Raw genomic sequence first — 22,892 nt, 5'->3', positions numbered from 1 at the left:
AGGTGTGTAGATAAGGGAAAAGGTGTGTAGATAAGGAGACATGTGTGTAGATAAGAGAAAAGGTGTGTAGATAAGGGGACAGGTGTGTAGGTAAGGGTACAGGTATGTAGGTAAGAGAAAAGGTGTGTACATAAGGAAAAGGTGTGTAGATAAGGGAAAACGTGTGTAGATAAGGGAACAAGGCATGTAGATAAGGGGACAAGTGTGTAGATAAGGGTAAAGCTGTGTAGATAAGAGAAAAGGTGTGTAGATAAAGGGAAAGCTGTGTAGATAAGGAGACATGTGTGTAGATGAGGGGACAGGTGTGTAGATGAGGGGATAGGTGTGTAGATGAGGGGACAGGTATGTAGATGAGGGAAAAGGTGGGTAGATGAGGGGACAGAGGTGTAGGTGAGGGGACAGGAGTGTAGATGAGTGGACAGGTGTGTAGATAAGGGGAAAGGTGTGAAGATAGGGGGACAAGTGTTTAGATAAAGGGACAGATGTGTATGTAAAGGGACAGGTGTGTAGGTAAGGGGAAAGGTGTGTAGGTAAGGGGCAGGTGTGTAGACAAGGGGGCAGGTGTGCAGATAAGGAAAAACGTGTGTTGGTAAGGGTACAAGTATGTAGATAAGGAAAAAGGTGTGTAGATAAGGGGAACAGGTGTATAGATAAGGGTAAAGCTGTGTAGATAAGGGGACAGGTGTGTAGATAAGAGCAAACGTGTGTAGATAAGGGAAAAGGTGTGTAAATAAGGGGAAAGGTGTGCAGATAAGAGGGCAGCTGTGTAGATAAGGGGATTCTGTATAGATAAGGGGACAGGTGTGTAGATAAGTGGACAGACTTTTGTAGATAAGGGGACAGGTGTGTAGGTAAGGGGAAAAGTGTGTAGATAAGGGGACAGGTGTGTAGATAAGAGCAAACGTGTGTAGATAAGGGGAAAGGTGTGTAGATAAGGGGATAGGTGTGTAGATAAGGGGAATCTGTGTAGATAAGAGGACAGGTGTGTAGATAAGGGGAAAGGTGTGTAGATAAGGAAAAAGGTGTGTATATAAGGGAAAAGGTGTGTAGATAAGGGGACAGGTGTGTAGATAAGAGCAAACGTGTGTAGATAAGGGGACCGGTTTGTAGATAAGGGAAAAGGTGTGTAGATAAGGGGACAGGTGTGTAGGTAAGGGGACAGGTGTGTAGGTAAGGAGAAAAGTGTGTAGTTAAGGGGGAAGTTGTGTAGATAAGGGGATAGGTGTGTAGGTAAGGGAAAAGGTGTGTAGATAAGGGAAATTGTTAGGATAAGGGAAAATGTGTGTGGATTAGGGGACGGGTGTGTAGGTAAGGGGAGACAGTGTGTAGATGAGGGGCAGGTTGTGTAGGTATGGAGCAGGTTGTGTAGATGAAGAATACTGTCAAATTGGTCACCTCTTTCGTTATCGTTAGTTGGTCGAATTAACTCTATTAAAATGAATATATTACCTAAAGTTATATATCTTTTTCAGACATTGCCAGTTTTTATTCCTAAATCCTTTTTTGATTCTCTTGACTCATATATATCTTCTTATATATGGAAGAATAAGCGTTCTAGATTAAATAAAATTCATCTTCAGAAAGATAAAAAGAATGGAGGATTAGCCTTACCAGACTTTAGATTTTATTATTGGGCAGTTAATATGAGATATCTTACATTTTGGTTATGGTATATAAATCATGAGGATTGCCCAATGTGGGTTTTTTTAGAAGCTAATGCTGTTAATAAATTCTCTACTATTTCTCTTTTTGGATCCTCATTTCCTTTGTCTTTGAGTAAGTTAACTGATAATCTGGTAGTTAAACACACTATGAGGATTTGGATACAATTCCGAAAATATTTTGTTTTTTTGCGATTTTCTCTTTCGAGTCCCATTTTTTCTAAATTTTTTTTTAACCCTCTATGATTGATGTTGGTTTTAGAGAATGGGATAGATTAGGTATTAAATGCTTTCAGGACCTGCTTGTAGAGGGAAGTCTTTTTTCAGGAGGCGAGAATGTAGCGCTCCACACGTGCGCAGCCCTCCGGTGAAAAATGATATCGTATCCATTAAATAGGGGCCGTTGACAATTCTGATTTGATGGAGACAGACGTGAAAGCACAGAGGAACATCTGGAGAAATTTCTGAAACGCCCGTGCGCTGCTGTCGTTACTGCGCGATCGTGAATCTTCTGGAGGGAAGGCCTCAGAATCCCCTGCTTTGCCTGCTGTTGGCAACCGAGATTGAGGTCGAATCGCTCAGATAGAGATGGTGCTCGGTACTCGGTGTCTGAGAGCTGATTGGAGGCTCGAAGTTTTCGGACGACTCAGAGTTGGACTGTGGTTGGGCATGGCAGGGAGAGTTTTTCTTCCTTCTCCCATCTGCGTGAGATGTGGGACATTTGGGAGACTTTGAACTTTTTACTGTGCTCATGGACTGTTCTTCATCAAGTTATGGTATTGTTGCACTGTTGTAACTGTGTGTTATAATTATGTGGTTTTGTTAGTCCTTTCAATCTTGGTCTGTCCTGTGTTTTTGTGATATCACACCGGAGGAAGTATTGTATCATTTCTTAATGCATGCATTACTAAATGACAATAAAAGAGGACTCCGTGTCCTCATAATCTAAATTGTCAACTAAATATAGTTTACCCAAAATGCATTTTTTTCTATATCTACAAATAAGAGATTTTTTACGGTCTCAAATAAGTACATTTCCTAAAAGTCCTGATAAGAATCTACTACAATTGATGTAATCTTTAATCTGAAACCTTTTTATAATGGATCTATATCTAATATTTATAATATGCTGTTGGAAATGAGAACTGTTCCTTTAGATAAAAGTATAAATCTTTGTGAACAAGATTTACTGACTTCAATTTCTGAGGAAACTTGGAATCAAATTTTTAAATTGGTCAACACTTCATCATTATGTGCCCGTCACTCTCTCCGTCAGTTTAAAGTGCTCCATAGGGCCCATATGACTAAGAATAAGTTGTCTTGTTTTTATTTAGATATATCTCCGTATTGTGGTAAATGTAATAATGGAGAAGCTTCACTCATTCGTATGTTTTGGACATGCCCCAGTCTTGGAAAATATTGGAAAGAAGTATTTCAAACCTTTTCAGTACTTTTCAAAGTAAACTTCAAGCCTAATCCTTTGACTGCTTTATTTGGTATTGTTGGAGGAAAGGATATTATTTCGAAGCCAACTGATTTGCACATTTTGGCTTTTGTGTCTCTTATGGCCAGAAGGATGCTCTTGCTTAAATGGAAAGATGTGGCTCCTCCTATTCACGCCCAATAGTTACGTGATGTCATGTCACGTTTAAATTTAGAGAAGATTCGATGTTCAATCTTTGAATCTAATCAAGGCTTTCAAACATTGTGGGGACCTTTTCTGAATTATTTTCAAAACCTTTGATTTGCTGTTAAAGCACAGGTGATGACTAACAATCTTTTTCCTTTTTTTCTACTAATCAGCTTCGGTCTTGGTAGTAGGTTAGATTTTTTTATATAATAAAATTATTATTTTTTCAATGTTAGGAACTAATTGACTTGTACGAATATAGGGTAAGGAGTCTTTATTTGTGATTTAGTTTAATGTATTGAAATATATATTTTTTCACGTACTCTGTATTCTTATATATATATATAAATTAATAAAAATATTGGAAAGATGGGGGGACAGGATGTGTAGCTAAGGGGACCGGTGTGTGAATTTGGACTGCTTCTGTGTATATAACAGGATGGGTGTATAGATAATGGGGCAGGGTGTGCAGGTGAGGGGCAGGGTGTGTGGGTGTATTGCGACAGTGTGTGTGCGTCACAGGACAGGTGTGTGAATTGGGACGGTGGGAGTATCTAGGAACAGGTGTGTGTATTGGGAAGTGCATGTGTCAGGTGGCAGATGAGTGCATTGAGAAGTGTACATATCAGGGGACAGGAGTGTGAATTGGGAAGTGGATGAATCCGGGGACAGGTGTGTGAATTGGGAAGTGGGTGGTTCTGGGGACAGGTGTGTGAATTGTGATAGTGTGTGTAATACAGGACAGGTGTGTGAACTCAGACAGTGTGTGAATCACAGGAGGGGTGTGGGAACTGGGATAATGTCAGTATCACAGCGCAGTTGTGTGCATGAATTTGGATATGTGCATCTACACGTGTGTGTGTGTGGGAGTTGTGTGGAATTTCAAAGTTCAAAGTAAAATTTATTATCTGAGTAAATACATATCACCACATACAACACCCAGGTTCCTTTCCTGCGGGCATACTTAGCAAATCTATAGAACCGTAACTGTAAACAGGATCATGAGCAACAAACTGTGCACATGTGATTATAAATATATAACATTAAATAATGAGCATGAAATAACAAGATAAAAAGAGTCCTTAAATGAGCGTAGTTATCCCCTTTAGTTCAAGAGCCTGATAGTTGAGGGGTGGTAAACAGGTGTGAGAATAGGGACATGTGTCTGTGTCAGAGGGCAGGAATGTGAATTGGAACAGTATGTGTTATGGGACAGGTGTGTCTGTTATGGGACAGGTATATATGTGTGAGGGTACAGGTGTGTGAATTGACACAGTGTGTGTTAAGGACAGGTGTCTGTTGGGGGAGCAGATGTGTCAATTGGGAAAGTGTGCATTATGGGACAGGTGTGTGTGTGTATCAGGGAATAGCTATGTGAAATGGGACAGGAGTGTATCAGGGTACAGGTGTGTGAATTGGGAGAGTGTGTGTTACTGAACAGGTGTGTGTGTATATCAGGAGACAGGAGTGTGAATTGGGACAATGTGTGTGCATCATAGGACAGGTGTGTAGATAAGGGGACAGTGTGAGTATCTGGGGACAGCTGTGTGAATTGGGACAGTGTGTGCTTCTGGGGGCGTGTATTTGAATCGAAACAGTGTTGGATCACAGCACAGGTGTGTGAATTGGGACAGTATTGGATCACAGCACAAGTATATAAAGTGGGACAGTGTGTGGATATCACAGGACAGGTGTATAGATAAGGGGACAGCTGCGTATATTGGGACATTGTGTGTCTATCAGGGGACAGGTGTGTGAATTGGGGCAGTGTGTGTGTATCAGGGGACAGGTGTGTGAATTGGGACGTGTGTCTGTATCAGGGGACAGGTGTGTGAATTGGGGTGTGTGTCTGTATCAGGGGACAGGTGTGTGAATTGGGACATGTGTATGTATATCAGGGGACAGGTGTGTGAATTGGGGCAGTGTGTGTGTATCAGGGGACAGGTGTGTGAATAGGGACGTGTGTCTGTATCGGGGACAGGTGTGTGAATTGGGGTGTGTGTCTGTATCAGGGGACAGGTGTGTGAATTGGGACATGAGTGTGTATATCAGGGGACAGCTGTGTGTATTGGGACAGTGTGTGTATACCAGGGGACAGGTGTGTGAATTGGGACATGAGTGTGTATCAGGGGACAGGTGTGAGAATTCAGGTGTGTGAATTGGGACGTGTGTCTGTATCAGGGGACAGGTGTGTGAATTGGGACGTGTGTCTGTATCAGGGGACAGGTGTGTGAATTGGGAGGTGTGTGTGTGTATCAGAGGACAGGTGTGTGAATAGGGACAGGTGTCTGTATCAGGGGACAGGCGTGTGAATTGGGACATGTGTGTGTATCAGGGGACAGGTGTGAATTGGGACATGTGTGTGTATCAGGGGACAGGTGTGAATTGGGACATGTGTGTGTGCATCAGGGGACAGGTGTGTGAATTGGGACAGTGTGTGTGTATCAGGGGACAGGTGTGTGAATTGGGACAGTGTGTATGTGTCAGGGGGCAGGTGTACAAATTGGCACAGTGTGTGTATCAGGGACGTGTAAGAATTGGGACAGTGTGTGTATCGGGGACAGATGTGTGAATTGGGACAGTGTGTGTATATCAGGAGACAGGTGTGTGAGACGAGACAGTCTGTGTGTATCAGGGGACAGGTGTGTGAATTGAGACAGTGTGTGAATATCAGGGGACAGGTGCGTGAATTGGGACATGTGTGTGTATCAGTGGACACGTGTGTGAATTGAGACAGTGTGTGTGTGTGTATCAGGGGACAGGTGTGTGAATTGGGACATGAGTGTATATCAGGGGACAGGTGTGAGAATTGGGACGTGTGTCTGTATCAGGGGACAGGTGGGTGAATTGGGGTGTGTGTCTGTATCAGGGGACAGGTGTGTGAATTGGGGTGTGTGTCTGTATCAGGGGACAGGTGTGAATTGGGACATGTGTGTGTGCATCAGGGGACAGGTGTGTGAATTGGGACAGTGTGTGTGTATCAGGGGACAGGTGTGTGAATTGGGACAGTGTGTATGTGTCAGGGGGCAGGTGTACAAATTGGCACAGTGTGTGTATCAGGGACGTGTAAGAATTGGGACAGTGTGTGTATCGGGGACAGATGTGTGAATTGGGACAGTGTGTGTATATCAGGAGACAGGTGTGTGAGACGAGACAGTCTGTGTGTATCAGGGGACAGGTGTGTGAATTGAGACAGTGTGTGAATATCAGGGGACAGGTGCGTGAATTGGGACATGTGTGTGTATCAGTGGACACGTGTGTGAATTGAGACAGTGTGTGTGTGTGTATCAGGGGACAGGTGTGTGAATTGGGACATGAGTGTATATCAGGGGACAGGTGTGAGAATTGGGACGTGTGTCTGTATCAGGGGACAGGTGGGTGAATTGGGGTGTGTGTCTGTATCAGGGGACAGGTGTGTGAATTGGGGTGTGTGTCTGTATCAGGGGACAGGTGTGTGAATTGGGACATGTGTGTGAATTGGGACAGTGTGTGTGTATCATGGGACAGGTGTGTGAATTGGGACAGTGTGTGTGTTTCAGAGGACAGGTGTGTGAATTGGGATGGTATGTGTGTATCATGGGACAGGTGTGTGAATTGGGACAGTGTGTGTGAATTGGGACAGGTGTGTGAATTGGGACAGTATGTGTGTATCAGGGACAGATGTGTGAATTGGGACATGTGTGTGAATTGGGACAGTGCGTGTATCAAGGGACAGGTGAGTGAATTGGGGCGTGTGTGTATCACGGGAGCTGTGTGTGTGCGTGTCACGGGCTGTGTGAGCACTCACCAGTCGGTGTGTGGCCCATCGATGACCAGCAGGGTCCGGGCCCGGCCTCCACCGCCGCCGCCGCTGACCTGGTCGCTGAGCGCCGCCGTCGTCTGCTTCACAGCGTTCGAGATGGACGAGAAGAAGCCGCCGGCGGCCGAGGGCGGGGCCTGCGGTGCTGGGGGCGGTGCCGGCGGAGGCTCCGCTCTCTGCATGTCAGTCATGTAGCCGTTCTGCAGGTTGGCCATGAAGTTGCTGTCGGACAGTCTGCGGCGAAGGTAGTTCATGGTGGCGAGGCGGTGTAGGCGAGTCAGACGTTCGAGGACTAGGGGTCAAACGAAGTCCCAACTGGAGGAAGGGATCGAGACAGAGAGAGGAGGAATGAGAGAGAGGGAGAGGGAATGAGGCAGCCAGGGAGGCAGAATGAGGGAGAGAGAGGGAGGGAGGATGAGTGAGGGGGATGGGGAAGACAGAGAGAGGGAGAGGAGAAGGAACGAGGCAGAAAGAATGAATGAAGAGGGTGAATTTAGAGGGAGAAAGTGGGGAATTGAGAGGGAGAGAGTGGGGAATGGAGAGGGAGGGGACGAATTTAGAGGGAGAAGGAGAAGACAAATTTAGAGGGAGAATTTAGGGCAGAGAGGGAATGAGGCAGAAAAGGAATGAAAGAGAGGGAGAGAGGGAGGGAACGAGGCAGAGAGACGAGGAACCAGACGGGGAGAAATGAGGCAGAGAGAGAGGGAAAGAGACAGACAGAATGATTCCGGTGGAAACAGCGAATGTGGGGGTGGGTGTTGCAAAAGGAGAGGATGAAATAGCACGATACGGAGAGAGGGAGAAGGGGGGATGCAGGTGAAGGGGGAGACGATGAGAGCGAGGGAAGGATGAAGAGAGACTGGGAGGGAGAGAGACGAGCCCGAAGGAGGGATGGAGAGGTGACGACAAGGAGAGAGAGGGCCGAGGGGGGAGGAGGGAGTATGAAGATGACTGACTGTAAAATCACTGCATCAGGAGCTGAGTACCACGCATCCTCGCCCGGAGAGAGACAACGCAGGGACCAAGTCGAAGCGCGGGCAGAGGGCGATGCCTCGCCAGCCGACAGCTCCCACGGAGGGCAGCGGAGCCGCCGTCCTCGGCTCCACCGGGCCGGGCTGGATGCAGAGGCGGGAGAGAGCGCAGCCTCCTCTGCAGCCGCCCGCAGCACTGTGACGGTGCGGAGCGGAGCTGCGAGCAGGCGGGGCTGTCGCTGCCGCTGCCGGAGCCCAGCGGGGTGGAGCGGGCGAGCTGCCGGGCTCTCGGGCTCCCTCACCCGGCCGGGCAGCAATGGGAAGGGTTAGAGAAGAGAGAGGGGGAGATTGAGGTTGGGAGGAGGGAGAGGTTGAAGAGGGAGAGGCGTGAGATTCAGGTTGGGAGGAGGGAGAGGGAGTAAGAAATTGAGGTTGGGTGGAGGGAGAGGGAGTAAGAAATTGAGGTTGGGAGGATGAGGGAGAGATTGAGGTTAAGAGGAGGAGAGGGAGAGATTGAGGTTGGGAGGGAGAAGGGGAGATTGAGGTTGGGAGGGAGAAGGGGAGATTGAGGTTGGGAGGATGAGGGAGAGGGAAAGATTGAGGTTGGAAGGAGGAAGAGGGAGAAATTAAGGTTGGAAGGAGGGAGAGATTGAGATTAATGTTGGGAGGAAAGAGAAGGAGAGGTTGAGATTGAGGTTGGGATGAGGGAGAGATTGAGGTTGGGAGGATGGAGAAGGGGAGACTGGGATTGGGAGGAGGGAGAGTGGGGAAAGGAGAGGGGTTGGGGAGGAAAAAGGGGATGGGGAGCGGAAGAGGAGAGGGGTGGAGAGGTAGGGTGGGAGTGAGGGAAATAGAGTTCATAAATTAGAAAAGGGAAGGGGTGAGGGAGAGGTGAAGAGGGAGAAAGAGAGGAGAGGGGATAGGGATGAAGAGGGAAGGGGAAAAGAGTACGAGAGAGGGCAAGAAGGGAGGTGGAAGTGGATAGAGTCTGAGGGAAGGAGGGGAAAGGAAAGAGTGAAGGGAGGAATCAAAGAGGGAGATGCAGTGCATGAGGAGTGAAGGAGTGGAGAGAGGGTGTTTGGGCAGAGGGAGGAGCAGAGGAGTGAGGAAGATTATGGAAGGGAATGGGAAGGCATGTGGGAGGGATAGGGAAGTAGGGAGTCAGAGAGAGAGAGGGCAGGCTAGGGAGATAGTGGGCAAAACAATCATTCTCTCCCTCCCTACAGGGTTCCCTCCACAAACCATTCTTTCCCTGACTCTCTTACGCAGTTTGCCTCTCAGTCACTCCCCGTCATTCCTTCTCCCCTCTCTCCCCATCCCTCTTCCCCACTCCCCTCTTCCCCACTCCCCTTTCCCTGTCACTATCCTTAACCCAGGACACCCTGGACCTGAAGCAGTTTCGGTGCGGATGGGGTTAAAGAGTTTGAGGGGCAGGTCAGGACCTGCCACCCACAGTGACGAGGTAGGGAGGGAGGGGAGAAGAGAGGATATTGTCAGACTTGGCCTCAGGGGCTGTTGAGTCCTGTCGCCTCCTACTGTGTCCTCCTCAGCCCCGGTTGCAAAGTGCTTCAGATGCCTGAGGATGGTGAGGGGGGGAGAGGTGGTCAGGTCTACAAGCACACCTTACACCCCTCCCCTCCTTTGCACTCTCTCTCTAACTTGCCCCTCCTTCACTCTCTCCACCTCTCCCCTCCAGCACTGGCTCTCTCCACCTCTCCCTTCCCTCTTTCCACCTCTCCCTTCCCTCTTTCCCTCTCTCCACCTCTCCCGTCCCTCGCTCCCTTTCTTCCCTCTTTCCCTCTCTCCACCTCTCCCCTTGTCTATGCATTTGTGTGCGTGTGTGTGTGTGTGTGAGTATGGGTGTGTTTGCGTCCGTGTGCATGCATGTACGCTTTCTGAGAGAGAGTGTGTGTGTGTGTGTATGCGCGGAGTCTGCATCTTCTCCTTGTGACTCCATGAGTTTCCCTCAGTCGCCCTGGTTCCCTCCCCTATCCCAGTGAACGTGTGGTGTGGTGCTGCTGGGTTAATTGGCCTCCCCCGAGAGTATGTGGGTGAGGGGGGGGGATGGGGTGAGGTAAAACGTTCAGGCCGAGTGGGCCAGCACAGATTCGGAGGACCGATGGGCCTGTTCGCGCGCTGGGGGGCCTGGAGTCGGGCGGGAGTGGGTGTGGGAGCCGGGAGGGGAAGGGTTAACTCCGGCGCAGTGAGGATGAGAGGGAGGGACAGCGGGAGGGAGTCGCCTCCCGTGTTCCTCGCTTCCAGGTAACAGATCCCGACGGAGGGAAGGGAGAGCGTCCGTCCGTTCGCCCGCTCCCGAGGTTGTCAGCGCCTCTCCCTCCCGCTCTCCTGGGCCAAGCAGGAGAGGGCAGTCAACCTTACCCCTCCACCTCACCCCCAGACGGAGAACATTGGGGGTGGGGGGAAGAAATGTCCGTCACGAAGTATCAGGAACTGAACGGGTTCAGGGTTTACGTGCTACAGGGTAAGGAAAGGGGAACGCTGGTGTACGGGAGGGAGGGAGGAGGAGGAGGATAGAGGGAGAAAGGGTGGAGGGTGGAAGAGAAGGATAGGGAGAGAGGGTGGAGGGCAGGAGAGAGTTGGAAGATAAGGATAGAGGGAGAGAGAGAGGGACTGAGAGAGGGTGGAGGGCTGGAGAGAGGTGGAGCAGAAGGATAGAGGGTAGAGAGGTGGCCGGAGGGAAGGGGAGGAGAGAGAGAAGTGGAGGGAGGGAGTGGGACAGGAGGGAGGAGAATAAGAAGAGGCGGAAAGAGTGTAGAGAGGGAGGAGGAAGAAGAAGTGAATGAGAGAGATGGAGGGAGGCAGAGTGGGAAGAGAGAGGTGGAGGCAGAGAGTGGGAGAGGAATCGGGAGAAGGGGAGGGAGAGGGAAGGGAATAGAGAGAAGGGGAGGGAGGGAAGGGAGAAGGGGAGGGAGAGAGACCGAGGGGGAGAGAGGTGGAATGAGTTAGGGAGAGGAATGGATGGAGAGAAATGCCAAGTAAGGGAGTGGAAAAGGAAGGAGGGAGGCCAGTGAAAACAGGAGAGGGAGAGGTGAAGAGAGAGACGGGGGGGTGGGGGAGAGGGTGGGAGGTTCAGTGGGACACGTGTCAGGGCAAAAGAGAGGTCCCTTCCCAGAGTCGGCCCCAGAGCCAGGTTAGCAGTTGATAAGAACACTCGAGAGAGTGCAGTGGGTTTGAGAGTGAGTGTGTGTGTGCGCCCGCACTAATGTGTAGGGGAGGGCTAGCAGAGAGGAAAGGGGTAAAGGAGACGTGCCTGTGGATCAAAGGGTGTTTCACAGAGAGAGAGAGAGAGACGGAGAGGAAGAGATGGGGGTGTGGGTTCAACTGGACAGATGGAGATTACAGGGTGAGGAGGGGGATTCAGTGTGTGTATATGACAGTGCGAGAGAGTAAGAGGAATTGCGTATGTGTCAGAGAGAGAGTATGTGTGACACAAACAAAAAATGAGTGCATAAGAGATTTTGTGATTCACCCCATACCCCACCCCGTGAACCCTCCCCCCCTACAGCCCCCCCATCTCCGTGACACCCTCCCTCCCCTACACCCCTCACTGTCTCTGACCTCCAAGTCTGATTTCCCAGGATGCTCTGGAGGCCCATCAGATGAGCCGCTCCGACCCCGGCCCAATCAGAGGACGGGGCCTCCGCCCAGCTGCCCAGTCAAGCGCAAGTACCTGGCGGAGACGGGCGGAATCGACCAATCGGTGGAAGGGAGAGGCCACAGATCCGAGGGTCGCCATTGGACGGATCTGAAGTGAGTGGCAGGCAGCGGGGAGGGATCTGCGGTGACAGGTGTTGTGTGCATGGACTAACTCCACTCAGGGGCACAAGGTCCCGTCACACTGCTGACTGATAGATTGGGGGGGGGGGCGGGTAAGGTAATGTGGCGGATGTGGAGTGCATAGACTAACTCCACTCGGGCAAGCGGGCAGTGGACGACACACTCCTGACTTGTAGATTGGGGAAGGGTGTGGGTGACGGTAATGTGGCAGATTTGGAGTACACAAACCCAGGCATGTACTTGCTGGAGTTTAAAAGAATTCAGGGAAGAGCTCATTAAAACCTATCGAATATCAAAAGGCTAGATAAAGTGGACGTGGAGAGGAAGTTTCCTACAAAGGGGAAGTCTAGGACCAGAGGAAACTGCCTGAGAATAGAGGGACGTCTCTTTAGAATGGAGATGAGAAATTTCTTCAGCAGAGGCTGGTGGATCTGTGGACACCGTCACCACCAATGGCTGTCGATGACAAGTCACTGGGTGTTTTTAAGGCAGCGGTTGAAAGGCTGGTGGCAAGGTTGAGGGTAACAGGGCAAAGGCAGGAGAATGCTGCTGAGAAAAATATCAAACATGATTGAATGGGATGGTGGCCCCCGATGGGCCGAAAGGCCTGATTCTGCTCCTATATTGTGCAGTCTTGTGTGCGACCACTCTCCCTTCTCCTCTGCAGAGACGGGGATAAGGCCTCCAAGCTGGAGGAAGGCTTTGGCCTAGTGCAACAGGCCCGGTGTTGCCATGGATACGAGCGTTTGCTGAGCCCACCCTCCGATGAGCCCCTGGCCCTGATCAAGAAGCGGCCCGGAGTCAGCAGAGAGACAGTCACCTTGCAGGGTCCTAGCACGGTTCAACAGGTGCGGGGCTGGTGGGAGAGGGGAGGGCATTCTCTTCAAGGGGGTATAGTCCAGGGGTCATCACTACACACCGTCCCATCACACACTCCCAGGGCCACAGAGTGAAGCTCCCTCCACACCATCCCATCACACACTCCCGGGGTCAGACACAGAGTGAATCTCCCTCCACACCGTCCCATCACACTCTCCCGGGGTCAGACACAGAGTGAATCTCCCTCCACACCGTCCCACCACACTCTCCCGGGGTCAGACACAGAGTGAAGCTCCCTCCACACCGTCCCATCACACACTCCTGGGGTCAGACACAGAGTGAATCTCCCTCCACACCGTCCCATCACACACTCCCGGGGTCAGACACAGACTGAAACTCCCTCCACACCGTCCCATCACACTCTCCCGGGGTCAGACACAGAGTGAATCTCCCTCCACACCGTCCCATCACACTCTCCCGGGGTCAGACACAGAGTGAAGCTCCCTCCACACCGTCCCATCACACTCTCCCGGGGTCAGACACAGAGTGAAACTCCCTCCACACTGTCCCATCACACTCTCCCGAGGTCAGACACAGAGTGAAGCTTCATCCACACCGTCCCATCACACACTCCTGGGGTCAGACATAGGGTGAATCTCACCACACATGTCTGAGGGAATTTGGTTGTGAACAGCCAGAGGTGGATTAACAGGGGTGCCGTGGAGGAGTGGGGGGCAATGCTGAGGTGGGACAGTCAGTAACCCCTCCCCTCTCTCTTGCCACAGACCCGCCCCTCCGTCATCACCCACGCCTCGTCCAATCAGCACCGTGGGGGGAAAGCGGAAGGTGAGCTCAACCAATCACAACAGAGGGGAGACTCACAAACCTCCGACGCATCGACCAACAGTAAGTGCCTTGGCCTCGGGGTGTGGCATTGGGCGGAGCGCGCAGGGATCACAGGTCGTCACACCTCGGGAGGTGTTAGGGAGCGAGAGGGTGCGGTGGAGTGGGCAGTAGTTGGAACAAGGGATAAGATAGGATCATACACTAAAGAAACAGACCCTTTGGCCCAATTCGTCTATGTTCACCAAGATCCCCCTCTGAGCTTGTCCCATTTGCCCCATATACCTCTAAACCAAGGGTTCCCCACCTTTTTTTTTCCCCACCATGGACCCTTACCATTGACCAAGGGGTCTGTGGACTCCAAGCTGGGAACCCCTGCTCTCAACCTTTCCCCTCCTACGAACCTTGTCCGAGTGCCTTTGAAATGTTGTTTGTGTATCTGCCTCAACCACCTCCTCCGGCAGCTTGTCCCATAGACAGACCACCCTCCGGGTGTAAAAGTTGCCCCTCAGGTCCACCTTAAATCTCTCCCTTCTCACCTTTAACCTTTGCCCTCTTGTTCTTGATTCTCCCAACTCCTGGGGGGAGAGGACCGTGACTATCCACGCCCCTGGTGGTTTTATAAACCTTGATAAGGTCACCTTTCAGCCTCCTTCGCCGCAGAGTAAACAGCCCCAGCCTGTCCAGACTGTCCCATCTCACCTTAAACTCCTAATTCTAGACTGCCCTACCTGTGACCATCCACTTTATCTACACCCCTTGCAGTTTTATAAAACTCTTTTAGGTCCCCCCTGCGCTCTGTAGAAAGAAGATTCAACCTTGAATACAGACTCAGATTGGAGCTTATTATTGAAATTCAAGATTGTCTAATGTTATTTCCTGTACACGAGTGTAAAGGGGAACAAAATGATTGTTACTCCAGATTTGATGCAGCACAAAAAATAGCATAATAAGATAAAGAGGCCAATAATAATAAAGTACACAGTAAATATAAATACTTGTATACATTGTACGTCCATAGGCATGGGAGTGTCTGTACATAATGTGACTGAAGTGATAAAGTAGTGGTGGTGGGGAGTTGTGGAGCAGTGAGTTAGGGAGCTTGAGGTAAAGGAACCCTTAGGAGACAGTGATCCATAACATGATAGAATTCATCCTGCAATTTTAGAGGGAGGGAGTGTCTGTACGCAATGTGACTGAAATGATAAAGTAGTGGTGGTGGGGAGCTGTGGAGCAGTGAGTTAGGGAGCTTGAGGTAAAGGAACCCTTAAGAGACAGTGATCCATAACCCGGTAGAATTCATCCTGGAATTTTACAGGGAGAAGCTAAAGTCAAATGTGTCAGTATTACAATGGAGTAAAGGGAATTACAAAGGCATGAGAGAGGACGTAGCCAAAATTGATTTGAAGGGACTTTGGTCAAAGGAATAAAAGCAGAGACTATTTTTTTAAATGGGGCGAAAATTCAAAAATCCAAGGTACAAAGAGACTTGGGAGCCCTCATGCAGGATTCCCTGAAGGTCAGCTTGCGGGATGAGTCGCTGGTGAGGAAGGCAAGTGCAATGTTAGCATTCATTTTGAGAGGACTAGAGTATAAAAACAAGGATTTTATGTTGAAGCTTTATAAGGTGTCACTGAGGCCTCATTTGGAGTATTGTGAGCAGTTTTGGGCTCCTTATCTAAGAAGGGATATGCTGACATTGGAGATGGTTCAGGGGAGGTTCATGAAGATGATTCTGGGATTGAAAGCCTTATCAAATGAGAGTTTGATGGCTCTGGGCCTGTGCTCGATAGAATTTAGAGCAATGCGGGGGGTGGGGAGTCTCATTGAAACCTATTGAATATTGAAAGACTTTGATAGAGTGGATATGGAGAGGATGTTTCCTATGGTGGGGGAATCTGGAACCTGAGAGCACAGCCTCAGAAAAGAAGGATGTCCATTTAGGACAGAGATGAGGAATTTCTTCAGCCGGAGGGTGGGAAATCTGTGGAATCCATTGCCACAGGCGGCTGTGGAGGCCGAGTCCCTGAGTGTATTTGAGGCAAAGGTTGATAGGTTCCTGATAAACCAGGGATTGAAGGGTTACAAGTACAAGACAGGTTGAGAGGGAAATAGGTCAGCTATGATGAAATGATGGAGCAGGCTCAATGGGCCAAATGGCCTAATTCTGCTCCAATATCTATGGTTAATGAGTGGAGGAGTTGATCAGCCTTACTCCTTGGGGATAGTAACTGCTTATGGTCCTGGCGTGGATGTTACGAAGCCTCCTCACTGATGGGAGTGGGACAAACAGTCCACGAGCAGGGTGAGTGGGATCCTTCATGACATTACTGGCCCTTTCTCAGCACCTTTCTGTATACACGTCCTAGATGGCGGATAGGCTGGTGCCGGTGATGCGTTGGACAGTTTTGAATACCCGTTGTGGAGCCTATATTAAGTCACTGACTTATAAAATGAAATTTGTTCTTTTGTGGCCGCAGGACAGTAAAAGGACATAACATTGTAAAATAAGTCTTGCTCGGACAAAAGAAAAATGAAGTAGTGTTGATGAGTCCAGGAACTGTTCAGACGTCTGGTGGCAGTAAGGATGGGGAGTCTTGAGTCTGTGTGGATAGGTCTCTATCAGCTTTGCACATCTGGACACTGCAATTTCCCCCCATTCTTCTTTACAAAACTGCTCAAGCTCTGTCAGGTTGCATGGGGATTGTGAGTAAACAACTCTTTTCAAGTCCAGCCACAAATTCTCAATTAGATTGAGGTCTGGACTCTGACTTGGCCACTCCAGGACATTAATGTTTTTAAGCCATTCCTGTGTGGCTTTGGCTTTATGCTTGGGGTCATTGTCTTGCTGGAAGACAAATCTCCTCCCAAGCCACAGTTCCCTTACAGACTGCATCGTTTTCTCCAGGATTTCCCTGTATTTTGGGGCAATCATTTTACCCGCTACCTTCATAAGCCTTCCAGGCCTGCTGCAGTAAAGCATCCCCACAGCATCATGCAGTCACCACCGTGCTTTGCAGTTGGGCTGGTGTGTTTTTGATTATATGAGGTGTTTGGCTTACGCCAAACATAGCATTTAGTCTGATGGCCAAAAACCTCAATATTGGTTTCATCAGACTATAGAACCTTCTTCCAGCTGACTTCAGAGTCTCACACATGCCTTCTGGCAAATTCTAGCCGAGATACCATGTGAGTTTTTTTTCCAACGGTGGCTTTATCTTTTCCGCTCTCCCGTAAAGCTGCGACTGGTGAAGCACCGGGACAACGGTTGTTGGATGCGCGGTCTCTCCCATCTCAGCCACTGAAGCTTGTAGCTACTCCAGAGTTGTCATAGGTCTCTTGGTGGCCTCCCTCACCAGTCCCCTTCTTGCACGGTCACTCAGATTCTGAGGACAGCCTGCTCTAGGCAGATTTACGTTTCTTGATGATTGACTTAACTGTGCTCCAAGGGATATTCAGCGACTTGGAAATTTTCTTGTATCCATCTCCTGACTTCTGCTTTTAAATAACCTTTTCAAGGAGTTGCTTAGAGTGTTCTTTTGTCTTTATGGTGTAGTTTTTACCAGGATACCAACTCACCAGCAGTTGGACCTTCCAGATACAAGTGTATTTTTATGACAATCAATTGAAACTCCTTGACTACACATAGGTCTCCAAAAACAGATCGCCATTTAACTAACCATGTGACTTCAAAAACCAATTGCCTGCACCAGTGATGATTTGGTGTGTCATATTAAAGAGGGTGAATACTTCTGCAATGAATTATTTTCTGTTTTATATTTGTAATTACTTTAGATCACTTTGTGGAGATCCATTTTCATTTTGACACAAAATAATCTTTTCTGCTGATCAGTGTCAAAAAAAGTAAAATTAAATCCACTGTGATTCAATGTTGTAAAATAATAAAACATGAAAATTTCCAGGGGGGTGGGGTGTGAATACTTTTTATAGGCAGTGTATGTGCCCAAGACTTTTGCAGAGTACTGTGTATGTTACTATATATTACCCTGATTCATTTTCTTGTGGGCATTCACAATAAATACAAAGAAACACAATAAAAGACAGGCAAACAACAAACGTGCAAATACAAAAAGAGGAAAAAAAGAAAATATTAATAATTAAATAAGCAATAAATATTGAGAACCTAAGCTGTGGAGTCCTTGTAAGTGAGTCCAGATGTTTTGGGAATGAGTTGAGCATTGGGGTGAGTGATGTTGAGTGAAGTTATCTCCTCTGGTTCAAGATCCTGATGGTTGAGGGTTAGTAACTGTTCCTGAACCTGGTGGTGTGAGTCCTGAGGCTCCTGTACCTTCTTTTTTGATGGCAGCAGTGAGAAGAGCGCGTGTCCTGGGTGGTGGGGGTCCTTGATGATGGATGCTGGTTTCCTGCGACAGCGTTCCACGTCGGTGTACACAATGGGGAGAACTTCACCCGTGATGGAGTGGACCGTATCCACTACTTTCTGTAGGATTTACTGTCCTCGGGCATTGGTGTTTCCCAGCAGGCCATGCTGCAACCAGTCAGGATACCCTCCGCCACACATCAATAGAAGTTCACCAAAGTTTTAGACGTCATGCTGAATCTGCACAAACCTCTAAGAAAGTAGAGGCACTGTCGTGCTGTCTTTGTGTGTGGGACCCAGGACAGAGCAACACAGAGCCACTGAGCAAGAAGTAAGGAAAGGGAAGACAGACTATAGAAATAAACTAGTACAAAATATTAAAAAGTCAGAAGTTTTTGTAATTAAAGTGGAACATAGCTAAAGTGAACAAACACCCGGTGACCTCTTTAGGAGTGGAGCCCAGCATGGTCATCTGCTGTATCCCATCCACTCCAAGGCTCAACGTGTTGTGTGTTCAGAGATGCTCTTCTGCACACCACTGTTGTAACGTGTGGTTACATGAGTTACTGTCACCTTCCTGTCAGCCTGAACCAGCTTGGCTGTTCTCCTCTGACCTCCCTCATTAACAAGACATTTCACCCATAGAACTGCCACTCACTGGAAGTGTTTTTTGTTTTTTGCACCATTCTCTGTAAACTCTAGAAACTGTTGTATGTGAAATTTCCAGGAGATCAGCAGTTTCTGAGATACTCAAACCACCCCGCCTGGCACCAACAATCATTCCACGGTCAAAGTCACATTTCTTCCCCTGTTCTGATTTTTGATCTGCATGCTCTTATGCATTGAGTTGCTGCCACATGATTGGCTGAACAGGTATTTGCATTAATGAGCGGGTGTACCTAATTTAGTGACCACTGAGTGCAGTTCCCTTGCAGAATGAGACACGGCTATCAATATCTGGTAACGCGGAAATGGCCGAGGCCTTGAATGACCAGTTTGTGTTGGTCTCCTCGGTGGAAGACATGTTGAACGTGCCAAAGACAGATCTTATGGATACAATTGGAGGGGAGGACCTCAATAGATTTGTCACTGAAGAGACAGTGGTGGGCAAACCAGTAATCTTGGAGGCAGGTCCTGATGGGATGCATCCCAGGTTACTGAGAGAAATGGCAGACACATTATTGTAGACACGCTTGTGATAATTTACAAAGGATTGAGACCAAGTCTATAGTCACTATTGGGACGAGAGTCACTGGAATTCAGAAGAGTGAGAGGGGACCTTATTGAGTTGGCCGGGACGAGGTGGAATTCGGAAGAGCGAGAGGGAATCTTACAGAAACATGTACAATTCTGAAAGGGTTAGATAACACAGAGGTAGGAAAGTTGTTTCCACTGGTAGGTGAGACCATAACTAGCAGGCAGAACTACAAGATTCTGGGGGGTCAGGGGTACCCCGCCATGGGTCTGTGGACCCCTCAGTTAACGGTAAGGGTCCATGTCATTGAAAAAAAAATTTGGAAACCCCTTGGGGTGGGGTAATAGATTTAGGATGGAGATGAGGAGAAACTACTTTTCCCAAAGAGAAGTAAATCTGAGGAATTCTCTGTCAAAGTACCAAACGTTGTGCTGGTGTTGCGGGGGGAGGTGGTGTAGGTGTCACAGTGGGGGGGGGGTAGATATCATGGTGAGGGGCATGTAAATGTCATGGTGGGGGGAGTGGGCATGATTGAAGCATCCCCTCCACCCCTGCCCTCTCTAACTCATCACCCTTCCCTCTCTCTCCCCGCCCCAGCCGCCGCGCCCTGCGTCACCTGCGATGCTGTGGTGGAGGAGCACTTCCGGAGGAGCCTCGGGTCGAGTTACCAGCAGCCAGCCCCGCCCTCCTGCTCCGTCTCCGTCTCCGAGTCAGTGGACGCGCACTTTGCCAAGGCGCTGGGGGACCGGTGGATTCAGGTGCAGGCGGTGGGGAGCTCCCTCCCCGAGGGATCCCAGCCCGACAGCGCGGACACACCATCAGCCTCCCTCCCCTAGCAGCGGACTGCCGCTCCTGCAAACCCCCTGCACTGTAAGCGCCCTGGAGTTACCCCCAGAGTTATTCCTGGAGCAAGCCTCTCTCAGATGAATTCCTGATTTAGACACGCACCCCATTCCATAATCCAGACACAGACAGGCAGACGCAGACACACACACACAGGTACTGACAGACACATAGATGGACAGAGACAGACACACATGCAAACAGCACACTCAAACTGACAGACACAAGTACAGATAGACAGTGCCAGACAGAGATAGACAGACACAGACAGATAGTCCAAACAAACAGAGACACTCCCAGGTGCCGCTCACATCCTATCAACCATCTGTACCCTGGCTGTGGAATGGAGATGAGACGGAGAGACTGAGCTTTGACTCCCTCTGAGTTTTGACTGCACTCCCACTGGAGTCAGATTTCCCCCTTCACCCTCCCCTCCCACCTCCATCAGAGACTTCTGACATTCCCCAGGTAGAACCTCTGTCTTCCTTCCCCTCGGAATTGTACAACGGAATGGTACGGTGAGGTGCTTCTGGGGGCAGGTAGCTGAGAGGTGGTTGGTGGGAAGGAAGGGGGAGAGACATTGGCCAAAACATCCCTCACTTGCTCAGGGAGGTGTCCTAACCATCTCCAGCTGCTTCATCAGCGACCTTCCTTCCATCATAAGGTCAGAAGTGGGGATGTTGGTGAATGACTGCACAATGTTCTGCACCATTCGTAACTCCTCAGATAGTGAAGCAGTTCAGACCCAAATGCAGCAGGACCTGGACAATATCCAGGCTTGGGATGACAAGTAGCAAGTAACATTCGAGCCAGGCAATGACCATCTCCAACAAGAGAGGCTCTAACCATCATCCCTTGACATTCAGTGCCATCACCATCACTGAATCCCCTAACAACATCCTGGGGGTTACCATTGACAGGAAACTGAACTGGTCTAGCCTTATAAACACCGTGGCTATCAGAGCAGGTCAAAGGCTAGGAATCCTGTGGCCAGTAACTCACCTTCTGACTCCCCAAAGCCTGTCCACCATCTACAAGGCTCAGGTCAGGAGTGTAATGGAATACTCGCCACTCACCTGGATGAGTGAAGCTCCATCAACACTAAAGAAGCTTGACACCATCCAGTACAAGGCAGCCCACTTGATTGGTACCCCTTCCACAAGCATCTATTCCCTCCACCATCGATGAACAGTGTGTACTGTCTTCAAGGTGCACTGCAACAACACACCAAAGTTCCTAAGGCAGCACCTTCCAGGCCCACGACCACTACTATCTAGAAGGACGAGAAGAGATACCTAGGAGCACCACCACTTGGAGATTCCCCTCCAACTCACTCACCATCCTGACTTGGAAACATATCGCCGTCCATTGTCACTGGGTCAAAATCATGGAATCCCCTCCCTAACAGCACTGCAGGTGTCCCTACACCTCAGGGACTGCAGCAGTTCAAGAAGGCAGCTCATCACCACCTCAAGGGCAACTAGGGATGGGCTATAAATGCTGGCTTAGCTGCCGATACCCACGTCCTGTAAATGAATAACATTCTCCCGCTCTGCCAATGCTTGTGTCTGAAGGTGACCGGATCTCAAGGTGGGTTGGGGAGGTGGGGGTGGTGGGAGGGAGGACCAAGTGGCCTGTGCTGTTTTCTCTCAAGCCCTCTATTGGTTGGGGTCGACCATGGATGCTGCATCCCAGCTGTCTACGTGATACTCAAGTCAAGGCAGTCTGACATGGAGGGCAAGCTGTTGCCCGTGTAGCAGGCTCCCTCCTTTCCATGCAGCTGACGATGCTGTTTGGCACCAGCGCTGTCGCAGGAGTTGCCAGTCACCGTTGAACTCAACGTAGGGACTCCAGCTCCGGATTTTTCCTTCGGGGTTTACTCCCGAAGCCTTCCCGGTGAGTGGGAATAGCCACAAATCAGATATCAGAGTATTCCTTCTCCTAGACGAGCCCCAAATGCCCAAAGTTCATTTATTATCAAAGTACAGGACTCCAAAATTCTTCAATTCTCCAGGTAGTCGCTGGGCAGAGACTGGGTTGAAGGCGCCAGTGTCGTTAAACATCCCATAACCCTCGCCACGGACCCGCTGAACGATCAGCTCTGTTTCCTGGAATCTGTGTAGAGCAAATAACAGTCCTATTGTTAATTAAAAGCGTTTTGTATTGAATACAATGTGGATTGCAGTGATGCTTGGCCAGAGTAATTCAAAGTTCAAAGTAAATTCATTCTCAAACCCATTTATGTTACCATATGCAACCCTGAGATTTGTTTTCTTGCGGGCATTCACAGGAAAATAAAGAAATACAATAGAATTTATGGAAACTAAAGACTAACAAACAACCAGAGTCCAAAAGAAGACAAATAGAAGCATAAATAAATACTAAACACGAGAGATTCTGCAGATGCTGGAAATCCAGATTAACACACACAAAATGCCGGAGGAACTCAGCAGGTCAGGCAGCATCTATGGAAATGAATAAACAGTCGACTTTTTGGGCTGAGACCCTTCTTCAGGACCGGAAAGGAAGTCAGGAAGTTGAGGGGGGGGGGGGAGATGCCAGAATGAAAAGATGAGGGGAGGGGATGGAGGATAGCTAGATGGGTGAAGCCAGGTGGGTGGGAGAGGTAAAGGGCTGGACAGGAAGTGTCTGACAGGAGGGGAGAGTGGACCATAGGAGGAGGGGACCCAGGGTGAATTAATAGGCAGGTGAGAAGAGGTACAAGGTCAGAGAGGGGGAATGTTGCGGGGAGTGCAGGGAAATCTGATCTCCGAAGGGGAAATCAATATTCCTGCCATCAACTTGGAGGTCACCCAGACAGAATATAAGGTGTTGCTCCTCCAACCTGAGGGTGGCCTCTTCGTGAAGGTCACGGACCGGCACTTGGGAACGGAAATGAGAGTCGGAATTAAAATATTTGTCCACTGGGAAGTCTTGCTTGTGGCAGATGGTACGGAGGCGCTCGACAAAGAAGGCCCCCCCCCCACCAGT

The 22,892-nt window shown here is 49.3% G+C and overlaps 1 protein-coding gene across 1 annotated transcript; it reads left to right on the top strand.

The window, feature by feature from the left end:
- Positions 1-10,340: 10,340 nt before the first annotated feature.
- Positions 10,341-21,480, top strand: LOC140193608 (transcription cofactor vestigial-like protein 4). Its single transcript, XM_072250765.1, has 5 exons — positions 10,341-10,543; positions 11,661-11,832; positions 12,527-12,707; positions 13,464-13,584; positions 19,656-21,480. Exons 1-5 carry the CDS (start codon positions 10,489-10,491, stop codon positions 19,892-19,894), a joined length of 768 nt encoding a protein of 255 aa, XP_072106866.1. The 5' UTR covers positions 10,341-10,488; the 3' UTR covers positions 19,895-21,480.
- Positions 21,481-22,892: the final 1,412 nt, after the last annotated feature.

Source organism: Mobula birostris, unplaced genomic scaffold, assembly GCF_030028105.1.
Source record: "Mobula birostris isolate sMobBir1 unplaced genomic scaffold, sMobBir1.hap1 scaffold_617, whole genome shotgun sequence".
Classification (NCBI taxonomy): domain Eukaryota; kingdom Metazoa; phylum Chordata; class Chondrichthyes; order Myliobatiformes; family Myliobatidae; genus Mobula; species Mobula birostris.
This window is presented reverse-complemented; position numbering and strand designations above follow the sequence as displayed.